This window comes from Myxocyprinus asiaticus, chromosome 3, assembly GCF_019703515.2.
Source record: "Myxocyprinus asiaticus isolate MX2 ecotype Aquarium Trade chromosome 3, UBuf_Myxa_2, whole genome shotgun sequence".
Taxonomy (NCBI): Eukaryota; Metazoa; Chordata; class Actinopteri; order Cypriniformes; family Catostomidae; genus Myxocyprinus; species Myxocyprinus asiaticus.
In genome coordinates, this window is record NC_059346.1 from 65072358 (window position 1) to 65095218 (window position 22861).

At 35.9% G+C, this 22861-nt stretch overlaps 1 protein-coding gene and 1 long non-coding RNA gene across 3 annotated transcripts in view; one reads left to right on the top strand and one right to left on the bottom strand.

The window, feature by feature from the left end:
- The window catches only part of LOC127426156 (endoglin-like), a 77954-nt gene extending 66674 nt beyond the window's left edge, over positions 1–11280 (bottom strand). The window contains exons 1-2 of one of the 2 annotated variants that reach the window (XM_051672741.1): positions 10825–11275; positions 10153–10316 (exon numbers count right to left, since the gene is read on the bottom strand). In XM_051672741.1, the coding sequence (XP_051528701.1) occupies positions 10153–10210 (58 nt within the window). In that variant the 5' untranslated portion in view covers positions 10211–10316; positions 10825–11275. Of the gene's footprint in view, positions 1–10152; positions 10317–10824 lie in introns of both variants that reach the window. The other variant, XM_051672751.1, reaches the window with a different exon arrangement.
- The window catches only part of LOC127426482 (uncharacterized), a 43152-nt gene extending 25919 nt beyond the window's left edge, over positions 1–17233 (top strand). The window contains exon 3 of the long non-coding RNA XR_007894783.1: positions 16304–17233. This is a non-coding gene — a long non-coding RNA (uncharacterized LOC127426482). The remainder of the gene's footprint in view (positions 1–16303) is intronic.
- Positions 17234–22861: the final 5628 nt, after the last annotated feature.

Genomic DNA, 22861 nt, shown 5'->3' on the forward strand with positions numbered 1-22861 from the left:
ATAACAAAGTGGAAGCGATTGGGAATGACAGCAACTCAGCCACGAAGGGGAAGGCCACGTAAAATGACAGAGCGGGGTCAGCGGATGCTGAGGTGCATAGTGCGCAGAGGTCGCCAACTTTCTGCAGAGTCAATCGCTACAGACCTCCAAAGTTCATGTGGCCTTCAGATTAGCTCAAGAACAGTGCGTAGAGAGCTTCATGGAATGGGTTTCCATGGCCGAGCAGCTGCATCCAAGCCATACATCTCCAAGTGCAATGCAAAGCGTCGGATGCAGTGGTGTAAAGCACGCCACCACTAGACTCTAGAGCAGTGGAGACGCATTCCCTGGAGTGAGGAATCACGCTTCTCCATCTGGCAGTCTGATGGATGAGTCTGGGTTTGGCGGTTGCCAGGAGAACAGTACTTATCTGACTGCATTGTGCCAGCTGTGAAGTTTGGTGGAGGGGGGATTATGGTGTGGGGTTGTTTTTCAGGAGCTGGGCTTGGCCCCTTAGTTCCAGTGAAAGGAACTCTGAATGCTTCAGCATACCAAGAGATTTTGGACAATTCCATGCTCCCAACTTTGTGGCAACAGTTTGGGGATGGCCCCTTCCTGTTCCAACATGACTGCGCACCAGTGCACAAAGCAAGGTCCATAAAGACATGGATGAGCGAGTTTGGTGTGGAAGAACTTGACTGGCCTGCACAGAGTCCTGACCTCAACCCGACAGAGCACCTTTGGTATGAATTAGAGCGAAGACTGCGAGCCAGGCCTTCTCGTCCAACATCAGTGTCTGACCTCACAAATGCGCTTCTGGAAGAATGTCAAAAATTCCCATAAACACACTCCTAAACCTTGTGGAAAGCCTTCCCAGAAGAGTTGAAGCTCTAATAGCTGCAAAGGGTGGGCCGACGTCATATTAAACCCTATGGATTAAGAATGGGATGTCACTTAAGTTCATATGCGTCTAAAGGCAGATGAGCGAATACTTTTGGCAATATAGTGTATGTCAAAAAGACTTATGCCTGTCAACCAAAACATGAGTTCATTGATGTCATTAAATGAGTCTGCTTTTTTATTCCATCAGTTACTCCTGGTCGGAGGCTGCCGTATATATTTAGTTTATACGTAGGGTTCTACCTACACTACCATTCAAAAGTTTAGGGTCACTTACTCATTCTATTTTTTTTTTTTTTTTACATTTTAGAATAATAGTAAAGGCATCACAACTTTGGAATAATAGAAATGGAAATTTGGGAATCATGTTGTGACTAAACAAAATCCAAAATAAATCAAAACTGTGTTATATTTTAGCATCTTCAAAGTAGTCACCCTTTGCCTAGATTTTGCAGACATGTACTCTTGGCATTTTCTCAAACAACTTCTTGAGGTATCACCCTGGGATGATTTTTAAACAGTATTGAAGGAGTTCCCATCTATGCTGGGCACTTAGTGCAGCTTTTCTTAATTATTTGTTCAAAGTCATCCATTTCAAAAAAAATTTTTAAATAAAATTTGAGTTTTATGGTGGCACATTTATATTTTTGTCTACAAAACTAATTTCAAACATTTAAGCAAACACCTTCAGATCAAAAGATTTTTAAGATCATGAGAAACATTTCAGGAAAGTGACCCCAAACTTTTGAACGGTAGTGTAAATTTGATAAAAATTCAGCTGTATGTTTGGTAATTAGGGCTGATCACATTTATGCAGCTATTATGGGTCATGGACATAGCGCCACCAACTAGCAGCAGGAAGTATGGCACTTTTAACAGACTTTGAAATAGCCCTCTTGTATTTACATGAATTGCTTCAAAATACTTTAGAATAATGTCAAGACAAATGTAAATTTGTAAAGGGATATTTGATATCTTAAATACTGTTGCCATGGCAACGCATTAATTGTTATTATTCCTTTCTTCCTGTATTTGGGTGTTTTTGAGGCACTTGGCAGGCTTAAAATTTCATGAAATTGTGCACACACATCAGAGACGTTGGCTATTAGGTCTGAGCAAAAGTTCATGCATGGGCGTGTGTGTGGGGGGGGGGCTCTCTAGCATCCCTTTTAAAATGGGTGTGTAAGACGGCCACTGTAGCACCCCCATTTTCACCTACAGACACCACAATTGGTACATATATAATTCTCATCAAGCCGGAAAACTTTCATAATTATAGTCATAGGTCTGCCAGACTGAATATTGCAGCCTCTGAACTTTTAAATACTCCTCCTAGGTGATTCATGAGACTGTCACCACAAGAGTTGGAGTACTCAAGTTTGGACTCGGACTCGAGTATGAGTCAAGAGTCCAATTTGAATGGACTTGAACTTATCACAGACTCGGATGCATTTTTACTCGGACTTGACTCAGACTCGAGCCTTTGGGACTCGGGATTTTTTTCTGAGTCCAGCGAGTCCATGACATTTGTGATGCAGTGAAAAATATACAAAATAAAAAAATAAAAAAACAGAAATTAATGAACACATCTCTGTCTGCACGCAGCTGTATTAGCCCCTGAAGTCATAGACATAGCCAGAGTGGTTTCACTGTGTTTAAGCAAACACACACATATGCATGAGCACAGGCACACTCATCAGTCAACCAATATGCTTGAATGTTACTACAGAGACTACTGTATAACATCGACTACCGAGGTGGCTGGCACGACAAAAACATAAAGACTGGTATGTATCCAGTGTAATAGAAACTAAACAAGGCAGTTTGACATGACACGACACGGGACCTGACAACTGGTAAAAGTGCGTGTGGTGTTTGTGCAGCCAAGACGGTACTCGCAATGCGGATTCATCATGGTTAAAAACTTAAAATCAAGAACTTCATTGAGTCAAATCACCCATATCATGTCTCTCACAGTTTACTAAAAACAGCATATCGAAATAAAAATACATAAAAATAGTATTAATATTGGATATTAAGTATTTTTAAGTGTAATGTATCTACACATGTAGGTCCACGCAGTGTTGTCAGCTTGAACTGGTCCATAATAGCTAGATGAATTAACTGCATAACTTTTTAAATAGTTGGGGGGGAAAGCATTATTGCTAAAGCAGACAGCACCTCTAAACAGATAAACAGCAACTATTTATTATTGATTGACTATTTTCAAAGCATTGACGAGCTGCTTAAAATACATTCTTTTACAGCATTTGTCCACCATTCACAACATTCAACCATGCACAATAAAATATTAGGATATTTTGGACAGTGAAATGTTTTGTTTATAATTTAATTATAGACTATAAAATAAAGTTTGTGTATGAATCTAAACTTCATGTTATGAGATTAATTTAGTTGGTTATGATGTTTTTATTTTAAATGTTTAATTTAATTTTATATTATTTTTATTGTAAACCACCAGGTAACTTATGCACGTCTTTTTTTGAAGGACAATTCTGTTAAATTTATGACTCAAAATTATTATTATTCATGTTTTTGCAGTTAAAGAAGTGCTCAATTAAATTTTCTTTTGTTGGTATTTAAAGATTTCATAATGATTGCAGACCAGCGCGGCTGCTGCTCAAGCAAATATAAATTATTTTTTAAAAAAATGTATCTTCTGCGGCAGCAGCTGCAAGACGCACATGGAAGCATCAGAGATTTAGGTACACGGGCAGCACGCAGCACGCAGAACTGCCCTGCATTGTGCGGTTTCCCGCAAATTAACTAGAAAATCATGTCTGTGATGACATGGCCCTAATATTATCAATGGGATTTTCCAGTGTTTTTGGATGTAGCATTTTCAGTCAAATCATGAGACGTAACTTCTCAGCGAGTGCTAATTACTACTGTGTTGACTCATTTGTATGTACTATATTTTTCCCGAACTGCAACAGAGGTGTTTTTGTTACATGTATATTGACAAACTGTTTTTCTTAGTTGTGAAGTTTAAAATAAGCTCAAAATATTGATGTTGAGTTTACGGTTACAATTATAAACAGATTAATTCGGTCTTGACTCGGACTCGGCCTGTTATGGACTTGGTCTTGAGTCCAACTCGGCCCGTTTTGGACTCGGACTCAACTCGGACTCGACTGTTTAAAGACTCGGAATTGACTCGGACTCTACTAAGGTGTACTTGAACACAACACTAGTCACCACATTTAGACAACATTATGCCAAGACATTGAAGATGCTAAATTGCGAACAGATTTTGATATATTAAACGGTGTTGCCATTTTGAGGCATTAAATTAATGGCGAAAAATGGGAAACAGGAAGTGTCTCCTATCTTCTGTGTGCAATGTGTGATTTAGATCAAAATTGAGATGTATGTTTAGTCTTAGGGCTAATCACATGGATTTGACTATTTTGGGTCACGGTCATAGCGCCACCACCTGGCAGCAGGAAGTGTGGCTCTTACAACAGACTTTAAAATAGTCCTCTTATATTTACTTAAATTGCTTCAAAATTGTTTAGAATTATGTCAAATGCCAAATGCCTGTTTCCACCTTGCATTGTTTTCCAGGAAATGGACCAGTTGTGCTTGGGCCTGTCATCGCTGCTTACAGCTATATTTTCATTTTGTTTTTGTAATTTTACTTTTTTATTTGTTCCCTAATTATTACAAAAAAATACTAGGTACAAATATCTGTGTATTCTGTGCAATTTCAAATTTTCCTATTCATAATGTCCATCAACAGTGGACTTTAATTACTCAGTCACTTTAATAACTCATGAGCAGCGCAACAAAATTAGACTCAGTCGCTGTTTCTACCTCCAATGTGAAAACTCTAACCTGTTAACATGGGCACCGAAAAAAAATATGTGCTGCTTCTGCTCTGCTTCGGCTTGCAGTGTGCAACAGGCATAAATCTATCCCTCACAGCCTAGTTGTCATTCTCTTCAAAAATTAAAGATGGCGCTCCTGTAAATAAGGTCCAGTCCTTGTAGGTCAGAGGTTTTTGCCCCAGTTGAACTGTTAGATCAGTACAGACAGACTGTGATAATGGGCATACTCATAACGGCAGGTCTTATCAGTGATGGCGGCTGTTGCAGCACAGTGGCGGTGTGTTTCAGCGGGTTGTAGTTTATCTCTGCCTGACGCTAATGAGTCATTCATGAGTCACGCCATGATCGGTCAGCACGAAAGACCTGAGCTGCTGCTCCAGAGACAGGACAAGTCCAGAGGGAGTCGAGACAGAGAGACATACAGATAGAGAGACACAGACACTGGGAGGGGTACAGCAGATTCTGTCTTCTAATCCAATTTGTAGCGCTTCAAAGGTTACAACAGTGATAAGAGAGGAGTTTCAGTTTGTTAGAAGAGACTTTAAGGAATAGTTCACCCCAAAATGAAAAATCTGTTATTGTTTACACACACTTATATGCTGTTATTTTGGGGGGGAAGAAAAAATTTATAACACTTTACATTAATGTCAAGGGACTATTAATGGGTTCATTAATGACTAATAATTTATTTACAAATGCATTATAAATCATTTACATTTAACAAACAAAACGCATAAAAAGGGTGTCTTCCATGCAATAACTGCCAAATAGTGAATCATTTATCTCACTTGTTATAAATACATTATAACACTTATTTAACATTAGTAACCTATAAAATTGTACCTTAATGTAAAATGTGATCACTTATTAAGCATTTATTAGCACATAAAAGTTCAGTATGGTTAAATATATATACACAGCATATAATATGCTATTGACATCAATATGACATGGAAAGTGACAACACAAGTATGTCAAGATATTATAGTAATGTAATATACTATCACTATAATAGTCTATTGTTGCTGCATTATGACATATAGAATAAATTAGGACATTTATGTTTTTGATCAAATTAAGCATGTAAGAGTGTAAGTTACAATGGCTCACTATGTGGCCAGTATTGTCGCCTTTTTTCATGTTGTTATAACCGCATATCAATGATTTATATTGCATTTGTAAATGAATAACTAGACATTAATTAAATAATTAGTTACTAATTAGTCACCCCTTTATAAACCCTTAACAAAGGAAACATCCATCTAAAGTGTTACCAAACAAGAATAATACAAAACCAGAAATCACACTCTTCTTTTCCATACAAAGATGTAGTGACCACATCTGCCAAAAACAAAAAATATATGCATCAAAAACTGTACTTTACATATATTCCAAGTCTAACTTTGATTTATATTATAATATTCCAGCAAATTTTGTTCTGTTCCACACACAAAGCTATTGTATGACTTCAGAACACTTGGAATATAGCACACAAGTTCAATGGGACTACTTCTATGATGTTTTTTATTCCTTTTGGAGCTTGACAGCTGTAGTCACTATGAATTATCATTGTATGAAAAAAAGCTCCCTGAAAATTCTTCAAATATTCTCCTTTTTGGGGGGCCTGGGTAGCTCAGCGAGTATTGACGCTGACTACCACCACTGGAGTCGCGAGTTTGAATCCAGGGCGTGCTGAGTGACTCCAGCCAGGTCTCTAAGCAACCAATTGGCCCGGTTGCTAGGGTGGGTAGAGTCACGTTGGGTTAACCTCCTCGTGGTCGCTATAATGTGGTGAGTTGTACGTGGATGCCGCGGAGAATAGCTTGAAGCCTCCACACGTGCTACGTCTCCACGGTAATGCGCTCAACAAGCCACGTGATAAGATGCGTGGATTGACGGTCTCAGATGCGGAGGCAACTGAGATTCGTCCTCCACCACCCAGATTGAGGCAAGTCACTACACCACCACAAGGACTTAGAGCGCATTGGGAATTGGGCATTCCAAACTGGGGAGAAAAAAAATTATTGTCCTTTTGTGTTCCACAGGAAAAACAGCATACGGTTTGGAAAGATATGAGGGTGAGTAAATAATAACATAATTTTCATTTTGGATGAACTACTCCTAAAATATCAAAAAATAAGATGTTAAGGATTGTGAGGAGTCAAGGAAAGACGTTGCAGTTGCTTCTCTCTCTCTGGACATATAGAGAACAAGACTACAGCAGATCTATAGAACTAATTCTAGTTTCATGAGGAATTACGTCAAGACAAGAGTGTATAATGTTTCGTTTTAATAACACAACCCTTTAATAAACTACACAGAGTGAGAAATGTGTGTGTGTATCACAGTTTCTTTGTTGTTTCATGAGCATTTAACAAGATCTTCTCATTCACACAACACATTTGAGGAAATCACACCGCAGTGGAAAAAAGCAATTTTCCACCTGTCCACTTTGCAAAAAAATGTGCTGATTAACACCCATAAAGAATGAACTACAATTTTAAATATTTGATAAAGGAACTGCAAAGTAAAGCTTTCTTATCAAGTAAATCTCAAACAAAAATAGGACTAAACAAGCACATCTGAACAACAGCAAAAAAATGAGGGAAAAAAAAAGAATGGAGTCAGAAGAGGAAAAAAACAGATTGTTAATTGCAAGATAGAAATCGGTCTCCATGCGGTCGCGTCACCGGGTCTCAATGCCACCCAGACTGGTGGGAGCGGCCGGCGGCCCTGTAGCGCACGGAAGTGCCTCGTTTAAACGCTACACGCCATATTTAACACGGGGATTTTTTTTTTTTTTTTCTGTTATGACCCTTGGGTTTTTCTCACTGAGGAATTGTCTGTCATCTCTCTGTCTGTCTCTCTCTCTCATGAAGTCTTTGCTCTTGTAATGATGGTGTCTCTGCTGTAATCTCAGGTGGTTACATAACAACCCCTTCATACCCTTTCCTGAGGATGTCAAATCTACCGGGTTTGTGCAGAACACCGTCACTAACAGCCACAGCAGCAGTCCTCTGAATTCTGTCTCTCTGCCCTGAATCTGCTAATGGCTTCTGTCTACCTCTCTGAACACAGACAGGCAGTCTAAGGGAAATGTTATTGAGGTATTTGTCATGACATTTCTAGCCATTTCAGCAGTGTCCTTCAGTGATGTGCTGTAATTCATCAAAGTACTTTCAACAACATCTGCCAATTCTTGTATTTGTATTATCCTCCTCAGTCCCAAGATGGAAACTTTACGAAGTTTTGTTCTGAAAAATGTTAATTTCAATTTAGTCTCATGGCAACTTGTAATCATTGGTACGCGATGGCAAAATCATGAGACTTTGTTTATTTTCCTCTATGGGAGTACAACTCGTACGTTTTTGTTAGTGCTGTCAGTCAGTTAAAATCTGTTAATCGCGATTAAACGCAACGTTTTTCATAGTTTATCGTGATTAATCACAGATTTTGAAAGTTCTGAAATTTTGCTCTATATATCTTTATTTTCCTGTCAAAATGCATTTATTTCCTTCATAGGAAAGAAAATGACATAATATGTAATGATAATGTTTTATTAACATTTTCCAAACAAAGCCTTCCACAGTATAAAGACAGAAATGCACTAAAATATCACCAGTTCAAGTAACATTAAATGTTTCCCAAAGTCTTGCATATTCATTGCAATGTGCATTAAATCTCTTAAACTCTCATCCTCCACAATATTAATCTGCCGGCAGACTGTGGCTATCCGCGTTGAGGCAGCAATCGTAAAATGTGTTCATGATTCGTGTCAGGGTGGCAACACCAGCATCAAGTGTCGCTTTGAACTCCACAACGCGTTTACAAACATCTCTTTCTGCATTTATCCTATCTGGGCTTGTTTTTTTACAACAGTTAGCGTTAAGAGGTCCTTTCTCCATCATTTGATCACTGGCACGGCTGTTGTGTGTATTTGTGGTGTGTGCATCAGTGTAATGACTCCGGGTGGACACATCGCAAAGGTTCCGCCCTGCTCCGACCAGTGTATGTGCTGGTTTATGCTTTATTAACGGTAAATGCGTTAAGAATATTTAAAGCGTTAAATTTGTACAAATTAATCACATGCGTTAATGTGTTTAATTTGACAGCTCTAGTTTTTGTACAAGCCAGCTCATACAATTTCACCATCTTATGGTATACTGTTATTACAACTTTTCATGAGACTGAGTTGGTTAATTTCTGTATATTAAATATTAAAATGCAAAATATCTGCTTTTCTTTGGGAGGGAGGCTATATAATATACCATGTCCAATATGTTCAATAAAATACATTTTACCAGAACTGCAAGTTAAAATCAAGTACAGCACACTAAGAAAATCTCAAATAAACGTGTTCAGTAAACTAACCGTTTTTAATGAGGTTAAACATTTAGCTGTCATGAGTTCATATTAAATGAGAGACTACATGGATTATTAGTAATTCATTTGTTAAACTGTAGGACCATTTATAATTAAACACTGAAGGGAAACAGGTGATTAAAAATATTGAGAAATTAAAAGAAAAGTTGACCAGTTACAGATATCCATTTTTACCAAATGTTGAACAATAATTAAAAATGTATGTCAGCTACCCATCAGCGGTTGAGTCTACTTCCACTGTAAACAAAGTGAAACCTCTACTGTAAGATAAGCTACTGGCAGATAAATTATATCTTGTACATACAATCCTGAATATCAGGTCCCGTGTCAAAATATGGACCATGCCATAGTCATTTTCATCATGTAGATCATTTAAGAATGCTGTGTAAATCAGATTATTGCACAGATATCAGATAAAAATGCTGTCATTCTCTCAAAAGCTGCATGTATTTCCACTTATGTGTTTCCACCTAAATTACAAATGCAATTATCCAGCTGGTCTGATTATTCTCCAGATCATCTCCTGTGTTTATTCTCAGGCATCAAGCTATCCGTGACACCTGCAACATCTGAAATTCAGCTTTTTGGATAACAGCAGCATGCTTGGCCAAGGCCAAACACACGACTGATTTCATCTGTCCTTCTGTCAAAAGTTTATAGTGATGGTAATAATATGAAAAAAAGCAAGCAAAAAAAAAAAAAACACACCATTCATTACATCTACAGGACAGGTACACAGTGGACAAATGTTTCTTATATTTCATTTTAGAAACCTGATTCATATAATAACAATCTTTTACACATATTCAAATGTGTAATTACAGTACATATAAGTACATAAGTACACAAACAAAGGTCTTTCTAACATAAAGCTCATATAGGCCACCCTTGAATTTTGGAAGATTGTTTAGATTGTCAGATCCTGTACATTTGCTCTTGACAGAATAACAAAAATGTGTTTCAGAAATGGACATTATTTTATTGGTGTGCCAGTACATCAGAAGCTGAAAATCATATGAATGTGTTTTTTAGTTTTTACCTGCAGCTGCAGTCGTGAGGCCCATCATTAAAGCCAACAGTGTCCTGATGATCTTCATGTTTGGTGTTAATGTCTCTAATGATGGATTCAGCTCTATGACTATGACAGAATCACTGGCGTTTGATGTTTCAGGGGAGTGACCAGAATATTCCACTCAACACTTCCTGTGAGAGAAATCAGCATTAGATTCAAAACCGTACAAACTGATCATTCTGTCCTCTCTGTAAAACAGTGTATATAGTGACAATATCATACTACAGTATATCTACACATTTATAAAATAAATATTCAAAATAATGACGGACAGACAGACAGACAGATAGATAGATAGACAGATCTATCTATCTATAGATCTATCTATCCCCTCCACCCTAAATAATGACTAAAACGAAAAGTCACGAATCTTTAATACCCTGGATTAATACTGCACGGCCGATTTGAAAGCGTCTGATACATGCAGTGCATTATAGTTTATGCAGTCAGATTACAGTTGTTAACAGTTTATATAGAACTAAAAAAAGTCATAATGGACGGATAATATGAAATAAATTAGCGTTGATATAAAGAATATCTAATGACCGCTGATACTGAAAGTGAGCACGTTATGATCTGTAACAAATGAAAGAATTTAACTGAACTTCTGACGTGTGAAAGCGTTTAAAAGAGTTTTACCTGGTGCTGAAAATTTAAATCATGTGAAGTTGAGCAGTAATCCAGTAATCCAGCGGGTCGTCAATCAGTTAGTGGTCAGCTGAACGAAACTTTTTGGGTTGATCCGCACTGACCGCCTCTCATTAACATATGACCCTCCCACAGGCAATGTTGATTTATGCGCTGTAATACTGCAGAGATCAGTGCAATGACAGTTTATCTCTGCATACTCCAAATTAAATAGAATTACTAGCCTGTATATTATAGAATAAAATAAGCTATAATAAATATAAAATATAATAATAAATAGAAATAGATCACAAAATTAAATTAAGAATATCTGAAGAAATATGCATTAATTTGGCCTATCTATCTATCTATCATCTATCTGTCTGTCTGTCTATCTGTCTGTCTGTCTACTATCTATCTATCATCTATCTATCTGTCTGTCTGTCTGTCTATCTATCATCTATCTGTCTGTCTGTCTATCTGTCTGTCTGTCTACTATCTATCTATCATCTATCTATCTATCTGTCTGTCTGTCTATCTATCTATCAGTCTGTCTACTATCTATCTATCATCTATCTGTCTGTCTGTCTTCTATCTATCTATCATCTGTTTGTCTGTCTGCTATCTATCTATCATCTGTCTATCTGCTATCTACCTATCTATCTATCATCTATTTGTTCATCTGCTATCTATCTATCTGTCTGTCTGTCTATCTATCTGTCTATCTATCATCTGTCTGTCTGCTATCTATCTATCTATCATCTGTTTGTCCATCTGTCTGCTATCTATCTATCTGTCTGTCTATCTGTCTGCTATCTATCTATCCATCAGTCTGTCTGTCTGTTCTATCTATCATCAGTCTGTCTATCTATCTATCATCAGTCTGTCTGTCTGTTCTCTATCATCTATCTGTCTGTCTATCTGTCTCCTATCTATCTGTCTGTCTTTGTCTATCCATCCATCTATCCATCCATCCATTAAATTCATCCATCCATCACTGTGCATAGTAATTTATTTAGTTTTCTCTTTCACTACAACCATACACCTACAAATGTATATGTTTGTAACGTTGTTGGCTGCTGACAATGATGACAATGACGAAGATGAAGAACCCAAGTGCAGTTTATTTACAAATGTGAACCAAAACCCTGACTACAAAACATGAACATGGATTGACTTGACTACAGCGTACCATCACATACAAGACTTGACTTGACTTGACTTGACTTGACTTGACTACAGCGTACCAAACACATACCATCACATTCAATACTTGACAACTAGACAATGAAAACATGAGGGCTTAAATACAAGACTTTGGAGAACATAAACCAATGAACAAACAGAACTCATAACAAGCTAATTAAACAATAAACCAATGAAAACATGACACATGAACATGGAGGGAAAACAGAAATCACATGACTAGGGAAACAGGAACACATGACATGAAACAGGAACTAGAATTTCAAAATAAAAGACATTAATCAACAAAATACACCTGACAATGTTTTATTGACACTTATTTATTCTTATTTATTCTAAATAAGCCTTGTTTTATTTATTGTATTTGTTGATTTATACAACTTCTTTTTTTTTTTTTTTTCATCAAAAAATTAAGTTAAATATCACTTAAGCAGAATATTGTTTTTATTGGGCAATCAAGCTTTATTCCCAATCAAGTTATGTAGAACATGTTAACATATTATTTGATTGTGAGTATTTAGGATACATAAAATGTTAGCTATGAAATTAGCCTATGTTCATTTAACCCTATAATTAACAAGACAAAAAGCTGACCATTTTAAAACGTTGAAAATGTCATTTTCATATATGCGTACAGTATATATATATATATATACACACACTTGACTGAAATGTTTCACATGATCTTAAAAATCTTTTGATCTGATTAAATGTTTGAAATTAGTTTTGTAGACAAAAATATAATCGTGCCACCATATTAATTTATTTCATTATAAAACTAAAATTTAATAAAAAAAAAAAAAGTTTTTGAAATTGATGACTTGGACCAAATAATAAAGAAAAGCAGCCAATAAGTGCCCAACATAGATGGGAACTCCTTCAATACTGTTTAAAATCATCCCAGGGTGATACCTCAAGAAGTTGATGAGAAAATGTCAAGAGTACATGTCTGCAAATTCTAGGCAAACGGTGACTACTTTGAAGATGCTAAAATATAACATAGTTTTGATTTATTTTGGATTTTTAGTCACAACATAATTCCCATAGTTCCATTTATGTTATTCCATAGTTTTGATGACTTTACAATTATTCTAAAATGTGAAAAAAAATTATAATACTTTTGAAACTTTTGACCGGTAGTGTATATATATATATATACACACAGTTGCAATTGAAATTATTCAACCCCCCCAAAAGACAGTAAGGATTTACAAAGTTAAGCTTTTCTGATGACCCAGAATTTTTAAACTTTACATCTATATCAGTTGAGTGACACATTCAAAGTCATAGTGTGAATATATAACCTAATATTTCTAAATAGCAGGATTTTTTAAAAATACAGCCATGTCATAATTATTCAACCCCTATTGCATGTAGCTGTTTCTTAAATATGTAAGGCTACACAAGTAATTGTTTTAAAACAAAATTAAGTCTTCAATCTGCTATGGCACTTATTTAAGTTTTAAAATTTAAGTTTAGCGTTGCAAGCAAAAATGAATTTCTATGCAAAAAAAAAAAAAAAAAAAAAAAACAATTAAAAATTAGCTGTCTTAAAAGCTAATAGAGGAGATTATTTCATTACACAAGAAAGGTCATGGCTAAAAGTACATTTCCAAGGCACTTCAATTTCCATTAGACAAAGTTGGCAGCACCATTCATACATTTTTTAAATATGGTACAACAGCAACCTTCTTGGGGTGTGGAAGAAAGCAAAACTTCAAGGGAAATGTTGACTTGAATATTCAAGACGTAATTAGGAAAGACCTGTGGAGTCCTGGAAGAAGGTTTTATAGACGTATGACACTAAACTGAAAATGAGTTTTAGACCCATGGGTCAGCAGTACGTCTGGAGTAAGATGACAAGGTGATGACAAGAACGACACCATCCCCACAGTCAAGCATGGAGGTGGGTCAGTCCTGTTATGGGGGTGTTTTGCGGCTGCAGGAAACGGCTATCCTGTCTATGTGACTGACACCATGGATTCTTTCAGGTATCAGGCCATTTTGGCATGAAAAATGTGATGCCTTCAGTGTGTAAATTGAAGCTCGGTGATCACTGGACTTTCCAGCAAGACAATAACACCAAGGATACATCCAAGTTGTCCAAAATCTGGTTCAGGGATAGGTCGTGGAATGTCCTTAAATGGCCCTTTCAGTCCATCATTAAAATCCCACTGCAAACCTTTGTTGGGATTTCAAGAAAGCAGTGGCAGCACAGAAACCAAAGAATGTCAATGAGCTGGAAGCTTTTGCTCATGAAAAATGTGTAAAAATTCTAATAGAGAGGTGTCCGAAGCCTGAGAACACTTACCTGAAACATTTATTTGCTGTTATTAAGGATAAAGGATGCTCCACAAATGATTGACTTTGGGGGTTGAATATTTTTGACGACATTTGTGGAGAGAATTAGTTATTTTTCATTTTTAAATTTGGGTAAACTGAACTCTTTGTTCTCAAAATCACTCAAATATGTATTAAAAACTTACTTTGACTGTTTACTGAGGTTTTAGTTGATGTGTTTTAATTCACATCACCAGAATGTATTGCTGGTCAGGGGGGTTGAATAATTTTGATTGCAACTGTATATATATATATAAAATATATATATTTAACAAGTAGGCCTACTTCTATCTGCTGTGTCGACAATTAAAACTTCAACTTAACTTAGATTTTGATGTGTTAGCATTTTTTACCTTCATATTTACTTTCCTTAAAAGACTTAAAAGGAAACTTTAAAGCCTTTTTGTATATGGAAAATGTAAGGAAGGGTCAAACAGTCAGTATTTAGAAATGGCAACCTTGTAGTGTTGTTTAAAGAAATAAAAGTGAGTTGATTTGGCCTTCGGTCTTCAAAGTGGCTTGTGATGTACATCTGCACGTAGTGTCCACACACACACACACACACACACACACACACACACACACACACACACACACACACACACACACACACACACAATGACAGGAAACAGTCTTGTGTCTGTATGAATATGGCGTTCAGCTTGGTGCCGCATATATTCATGTCATCAGCAAACAACACATTCAACAAAGGGAAAGTGTTCGTGCGCAGTCCCTAGATTTCCTTGTGACCCTCAGAGGATCTTCTCAAGGACACGAGCCACAGGCAGGAATTCACTACTTGTGTGCACATTTATATGGAGATCACACAAAAAACACACTGTAACACAAGCAATTACATTTTATCCAGCATACAGGGCTTTTTGAGTCACATATGAAGAAATGTAATTACTTTGAATCTACAAAAAAAAAATAATAATAAATAAAAACACACTAGACTAACAGAACAAACAATGCTGCTGATTTTTGTTCATGCTGCTGTTGTCATCACTGTTAGTTATTTGTTGAGTGGTGTAGTTCAGAGCTCATCTTTTTACTTTTTGAAGTTTGTGTGTGTGGAGTGTTGAGGTATATGTGTGTCTAAATCTACTGTTCATTTATCTTTGCTTTGCAAGGTGTTCCATTATTCAGAGGCAAAGATTGTTTGTAAGAATAAAAAGATGACAAATTGAAATTTCTTGCATTGCTAATTAATAGTTTGCTGAATAAGAAAGGTGTAGTTGCCGTGACAAGAATTCATTAGATGAATGAGACATTTTGCATTTAGTGAACGAACTAATTCAAATGCACTGAAAACAATTAACAGTAACATTTACTTGTGCCAAAACTTGCACACACACACACAAAAAGAGTAAAATCTACTTCTTTCAAGATATAATATTGAATAAAGTGAGTGAATTTTAACTTGAACATTTCAGTTGATACAGAAACTTTTTACTATCAAATCTGATGTACATGGTACATAAATAAAAAAGTAATAAAAATAAATGAACATTTTATTTAAACATTTCACATACTGAATTTTCCTTATAAACATGTTTAATTATGTACCAAATGACATGCTGAAGCATTCCAGATGGAAGCTGAATGCATGCTGTAGTCTATTAGACAACATTACCTTGCATTATTGGAATCAAATACAAGATTCAGAGTTACACATGCAGACCTCAACCCTTGGTGCACAAAACACAATGACGGTAACAATCAATAGATCTTTTTATTTTTATTTTTTTTAAGAACAGGTAATTTTGAGTAAAACTTAACTTCAGATTTCACAAAACAAGAAGTTACCAAAAGTAACAACAAAATCAACAACAACATAAAAAGGTGTAAATAAACTTTCAAACAGTGAAACCATGCAACTCATTAATCGGCTTTTCTCCGGACTAAATTAAACCAACTCTCTGTTCCCATGTCTATCTGTCAGTGGATTACCAGCTTTCTGACGGACAGGCAGCAGCTTGTGAGAATTCACTTCCAGCACCTGTACAATCAGCACTGGTGCCCCCCAGGGATGTGTGCTCACCCCACTACTCTTCTCCCTCTACACCAACGACTGCATCGCCAAGGACCCCTCTGTCAAGCTCCTGAAGTCTGCAGACGACACCACTGTCATCGGCCTCATCCAAGCTGATGATAAGTCTGCTCACATAAGGGAGGTTGAACGGCTGGCTGTCTGGTGCAGTCAAAACAACCTTGAGCTGAACACGCTCAAAACGGTGGAGATGATTGTGGACTTTAGGAGGAACCCCCCAACACTGACCCCCCTCAACATTCTAAACAGCACTGTGGTAGCAGTGGAGTCATTCAGGTTCCTGGGCACTACCATCTCACAGGACCTGAAGTGGGAGACACACATTGACTCCATTGTGAAAAAGGCCCAGCAGAGGTTGTACTTCCTTCACCAGTTGAGGAAATTCAACCTGCCACAGGTGCTGCTGATACAGTTCTATTCAGCAGTCATTGAGTCTGTCCTCTGCACTTCAATAACTGTCTGGTTTGGTTCAGCTACGAAATCAGACATCAGAAGACTACAAAGGACAGTTCGGACTGCTGAAAGGATTATTGGTTGCCCCCTGCCCCCCTTCAAGAACTATACACTTCCAGAGTGAGGAAAAAGGCTGGAAAAATCGCTCTGGACCCCACTCACCCTGCCCACTACCTTTTTGAACTGTTGCCTTCTGGCCGATGCTTCAGAGCTCTGAGCACCAGAACCGTCAGGCACAGGAACAGTTTTTTCCCCAGGCTATCCATCTCATGAACAGTTAAATTGCCCCATTGAGCAATTATTAATGTGCAATACACAGTTTAGTCTTTCTTATATTTATCCAACATACCACACCTCTTCTCCCATTACATTCCCTTGCACTGTATATAACAGATTTATATATATATATATATATATATATATATATATATATATATATATATATATATATATATATATATATAATTATTTTTTTATTTTTTTTGTCTTATTGTGTATTTCTGTATATTATTATTATTATTATTATTGTCTCTATCTTGTTGTTGTATTGTTTGTACACTGGAATCTCCTGTCACCAAGACAAATTCCTTGTATGTGTAAGCATATTTAGCATTAAAGCTCATTCTGATTCTGATTCTGATTCTGAATTATTCAAGTCCTGTGCATGCTGGGAACACCAGCTTTGAAAAGTTCAGTAAAACTTACTTATTTTATGTACCTGTGAAATTAACTCAAATAAGCAAATATATATGACAAGGTTTTCTACTTTAGGATTCATACATGATGACCAAGCAATAATAAATAATATTTATTTATAAGCTAGAGCATTGATTTGTATGTTAAAATTGAGTACAAATGTAGAATTCATGTAGAGTACAAGTTCATGCTTAAACTAAATTATTTAATGCAGAAAGTACTTAACCTTTTCTGCTATATTTACTTTACTTCAAAATATATATATTTTTTAGTGTAGTATTAGATAGGCTTCACGAAAATAGTGTTTGTTGACCATTGTATTATGCTGTTATAATGTTTCTCTCAGCAATATATTTCTAAGGTGTACTGACAATGATTTTGTATTCACACACTGAACAAAATGCTAACCTACCAAATTTGCTTCAAGCGGTAACATCTAAATGAACTGGAAAATGTTCCTTAAGGTATTAAATGCAGATTACCATTTTTAACACTTCCAAAGGTGAAGCAAAGATTAACTAATGTGAGTGTATTTTCATTGCATGCCATAAGACTTTGTTTCATGGCCTATGTTGGCCATTATTGTGAGTTTCTTTTTTTTTTTTTTTTTTTTGCAGTACACCTGAACCCTCCGCACACACTTATGAACTAATCAACACAACTTCCTTCCTGAAATGTTCACACCGGTTCTTCTCTATTTCCACTGCATCTCAGGTAGCCATTGTGAGGATGTGGCATTCCACACAGGCTGCATGTTGTTGTGAAAATGCTTACAGACGTTTGTTCATATGGACACATCTCCTGTTTCCGTCTTCCTCATCACAGCAGATGGATGCTCCCCTGAGGAAAAACCAGATACTAGTGTGTGTGTGTGTGTGTGTGTGTGTGTGTGTGTGAAGTGTGAGGGAACCTGAGATGATTTCAGCAGCTCTTGTCTCTCGGCTCCATTCTGGTGTTTGGTGTTTAGAGGTTTTAGAGGTAAACAGTTGTCAGTATATGGCAACCAGATTTGGTTAGAATATGGAGACTTTTTGTACAGTAGCAGGAAAAGATTTATAATTAAACCTGTAAAGTGTTATTGAAAGCACTCAGTAGTGTGATTCATCAGGGTACAGGAACATTTTCGACACCCTGGTTCTCATCATCATAATCTTGGCAGGAGTTCAATGAACACTTTGTCCACTAGAGTGCAGTAATGTTTATAAAGATGATTCATCTGAACTTTTGAGGTGCCAGAATGTAAATATGTTGCAGAACAATGCAGAAACATAATTCAGGGGGAATTTCATTATAAAGTGAGCATCATTACACCCGATTCAGAGAGTAGAGCCCTACTCTAAAGAGAGCAGGACATTGCTGCACACTATTCATTTGATTGAAATCCCAGGTAAGATTTCAAATAAATTACCACAAGTTTCACCACCCAGGATCATGTGGTCACAAAACTGCAAAATTACGACCTTGAAATGACCATCTGTTCTTCATTATCGAAATTGAGGAAGGACCTCTGTAAAGGGATTCAGTGGCTCACTTGCATTTGGAACAACCCTTTCAGCATTGTCCCCTTCCTGCAGCTAGGGTTACCACCCTGGCCCTGTAAAATTCCTGGACACCCTATATACAGTGACAAACAAACAGAGAGTAGCCTACTGCTGGCTATGAATAACATGCTTATGAATGTTTTCTCCTTGTTTGAAATTATTACAAAACAGCATATAATTTATTTAAACAATTGCATGAATAATTGTATTGTGTATATGTTTAAAAGACACAGAAAAACTGTTAAGTAAATCTTACTAGTCTTTTTTTTTTTTCAAAGTAAATTTTATAGTATAAAATGAAATAGAATCTACTTATCTTCATGACGTATTATTGATTAAAGTGAGTAAATTTAACTTATATTTTCATTTAATACAGTAACTTCTGCTTACAAATCTTATATATACATATGGTACTTAATTAAACTTATTAATTAAATACAATTATAATTATTAACTAAACATGAAAATTATTTATTAATTAAATATCACATTTTGAACTTTCTTTCTAAACATATGTTCTACAGGGAAAATGTATGCATTTTATGTAGTCTATTAGACCAGGGGTTTTCAAACTGGGGTCCAGGGGCCACAAGGGGGTGCTAGGGGGTCCACAAAAAATATTTAGAGAAAAAGTGTGTAAAATTGTTGATATTATTACCATTTCTTTCTTATAGAATTCAATATATCACGATTATTTTATTTTATTGACAGCCATAGTTAGAAATAAAAACAGAAATAAAAATAAAACTGCATATAATTTTGTAATTTTATTATGAAAAAAATCTTATAGTTATGTTAGAAGTAAGGGTTGTAATTCACTATTCTATATCATGCTGCTTTGAAACAATATGTATGGTTTTAATGTATACTTTTACAAATGTATTTACATCGATCAGCCACAACATTAAAACCACCTGCCTAATATTGTGTAGGTCCCCCTCGTGCTGCCAAAACAACGCCAAACCTGTGGTGAGAAGAATATCATCTCAGAATGCTATTCTGAGATTATATTCTTCTCACCACAATTGTACAGAGTGGTTATCTGAGTTACCGTAGACTTTGTCAGTTCAGACCAGTCTGGTCATTCTCTGTTGACCTCTCTCATCAACAAGACATTTTCGTCCACAGAACTGTCACTCACTGGATGTTTTTAGTTTTTGGCACCATTCTGATTAATTTCTAGAGACTGTTGTGTGTGAAAATCCCAGGAGATCAGCAGTTACAGAAATACTCAAACCAGCTCATCTGGCACCAACAATCATGCCATGATCCAAATCACTGAGATCAAATTTTTTCCCCATTTTGATGGTTGATGTGAACATTAACTGAAGCTCCTGGCCTGTGAAGATTAACTGAAGCTCCTGGCCTGTATCTGCATGATTTTATGCACTGCACTGCTGCCACACAATTGGCTGATAATCGCATGATGATTGTTGGTTCCAGATGGGCTGGTTTGAGTATGTGGCATTGCTGGCCTGACACGAATAATGAATGCAGCTTCACAGTTGCTGTAACAAAACAGATAGCCACAGTCTACCAGCAGATTAATATTGTGGAGGATGAGAGTTTAAGGGATCTAATGCTCATTACTATGAATATGCAACCTATGTGAGGACTAGTTCTTTCAGTTAGTCAAACTCTCACTTAGACTTTGGGAAATGTTTAATGTTACTTGAATTGGTGATATTTTAGTGCACTCTCTTTATATTGTGGACATCTTTGTTTGGAAAATGTTAAAGCATTATATTGTTACATATTTTTTTGTTTTCTTTCTTAAGATGGAAATAAATACATTTTGAGAGAAAAAGAAATATATAGAGAGTCAAATTTCAGCACTTTTAAAATCTGTGATTAATTGCGTTTAATTGCAAAAAAAAAAGTATGCGATTAATCGAGATTAAAAAAATTAATGGACTGACAGCACTAAAATAAACTCATTAATTATTCAAGCCTGATGCATGCTGGGAACAGCAGCTTCAAAAAATTTAGTAAAACGTATTTTATTTACTAGATAAATTTACTCAGATTACCAAATAAATATTACAAGGTTTTCTACTTTAGGATTCATACATGATGATGCATTATAAAGATAACAATCAATCTTAAAAAATAATATTTACTTATTAGCTAGAGCATTCAATTTTACGTTTAAATTGAGTCCAAATGTAGAATTTACTTAACATTTTCAAGTTCATGCTTAACTGAGCTTATTTAATGTTGAAAATACTTAATCTTTTCCGCTATATTTACTTCACCACAAAATCATTCTTTTTCAGTGTTCTTTGAGTTGAAGCCACCCTTTTAAATTAGTAGTTAATTAGACTACAAGCAATGCACAATAGGCCTTAAGTACACTGAAGTTTAATCCTTTTTTAAATATATAACTATCCGCATTGAACAGCATTTGAATAGATACATTATTATGTACTGTAAATAAGTAAATTGAAAACCTAGTGGTGAACAGCATCATTTAACTAAATATTCAACAACAAATACGAAGACATAAAATGATGCAGAGGGTATGAATTGTCCTTTGAAATGGTTCATCTACATGCTTTGTGTGATCAGTTTCTGCTCCTTAAATAGCATGCACACAAACAGGTGCTCATATGGGTATATGTGTCGGGAAAATGTTCAATAACACCAAAATACAATGAAAAATAAGACAAAAGCCAATGTATTTATATTCATCTCCCATGCTGCACTTTATAAGCGCTAAACGTGCTTACCTCTATCACAACCACAGTAAAATAATTATTCAATCACACTTTAAATTCATGTGCTGCATAAAATTATTGAAAGGTAACTATACTATAATATACTGTAAAAACAGGTAACCTAAAAAATGCCCTTCATGTGGTCCAAATTTACTGTTTTTATTAAATTCAAAAATTGTATTTGACTAAATCAGCCTCCATTAGGTTACACCAAAGAAATTTTGAGGGTCAGTAGGTAGAAATAACTCTTTACAGGTTCAGAGCCAAATATCTAGTGGAGCCAGCGGCAGCAACTGCAGAATTACACCTGATTTATCACCAGTTTGTCCTTGAGCAGTGCACTCGATAGTGTGCAGATCCAGAGGGACTGAACCTGCTGTAGGACACACATGTGAATAACTGTATGAGACCTGCACTCAAGGACTGTCTCTATGAGGTGTCAGTGTGGAGACAGTGGTGGATTTGGGAATAAACTGTATTGTAGAGATCACAGGGATGTTAAGAAGTCTTGTATTCTAAATGAAAAAGCATGAACATGTGAAGGCGGTGTTTGATTAAAGATCAGTGTGACCATCAGCAATGCAGGCAGAGATAAACACACTATTCAGAAAGAGATGACAAAGACAGGCAAGATATTCTGACATCAATTTTAAACTGTACTTTCAGACTTAACAACAAACGTTAACCTAAAATGTGCTTCATATAGTCACATCGAAATTAACTGGTTTGATTCAAGTCAAAAATAATATTCACATGTCTGAATCAACCTGAAAACATTAAGTAAAAAAAAAAAAAAAAAAAAAAAAAATATATATATATATATATATATATATATATATATATATATATATATATATATATTAAAAGTAACCCCTTTAACCCCTTAAACTCTAGTGCAGTTTTGGCTGCCGTCAGCAATTTTTCGCTCCCATATTTAAAGCTCACCTTACATGCATACAGTGGACTAATTTGAAAATAACTAGACTCATTTTACAGAAACCCGCCTAATAAAAAACAAAAAAACAAAAAAAAAAAAAAAAAAA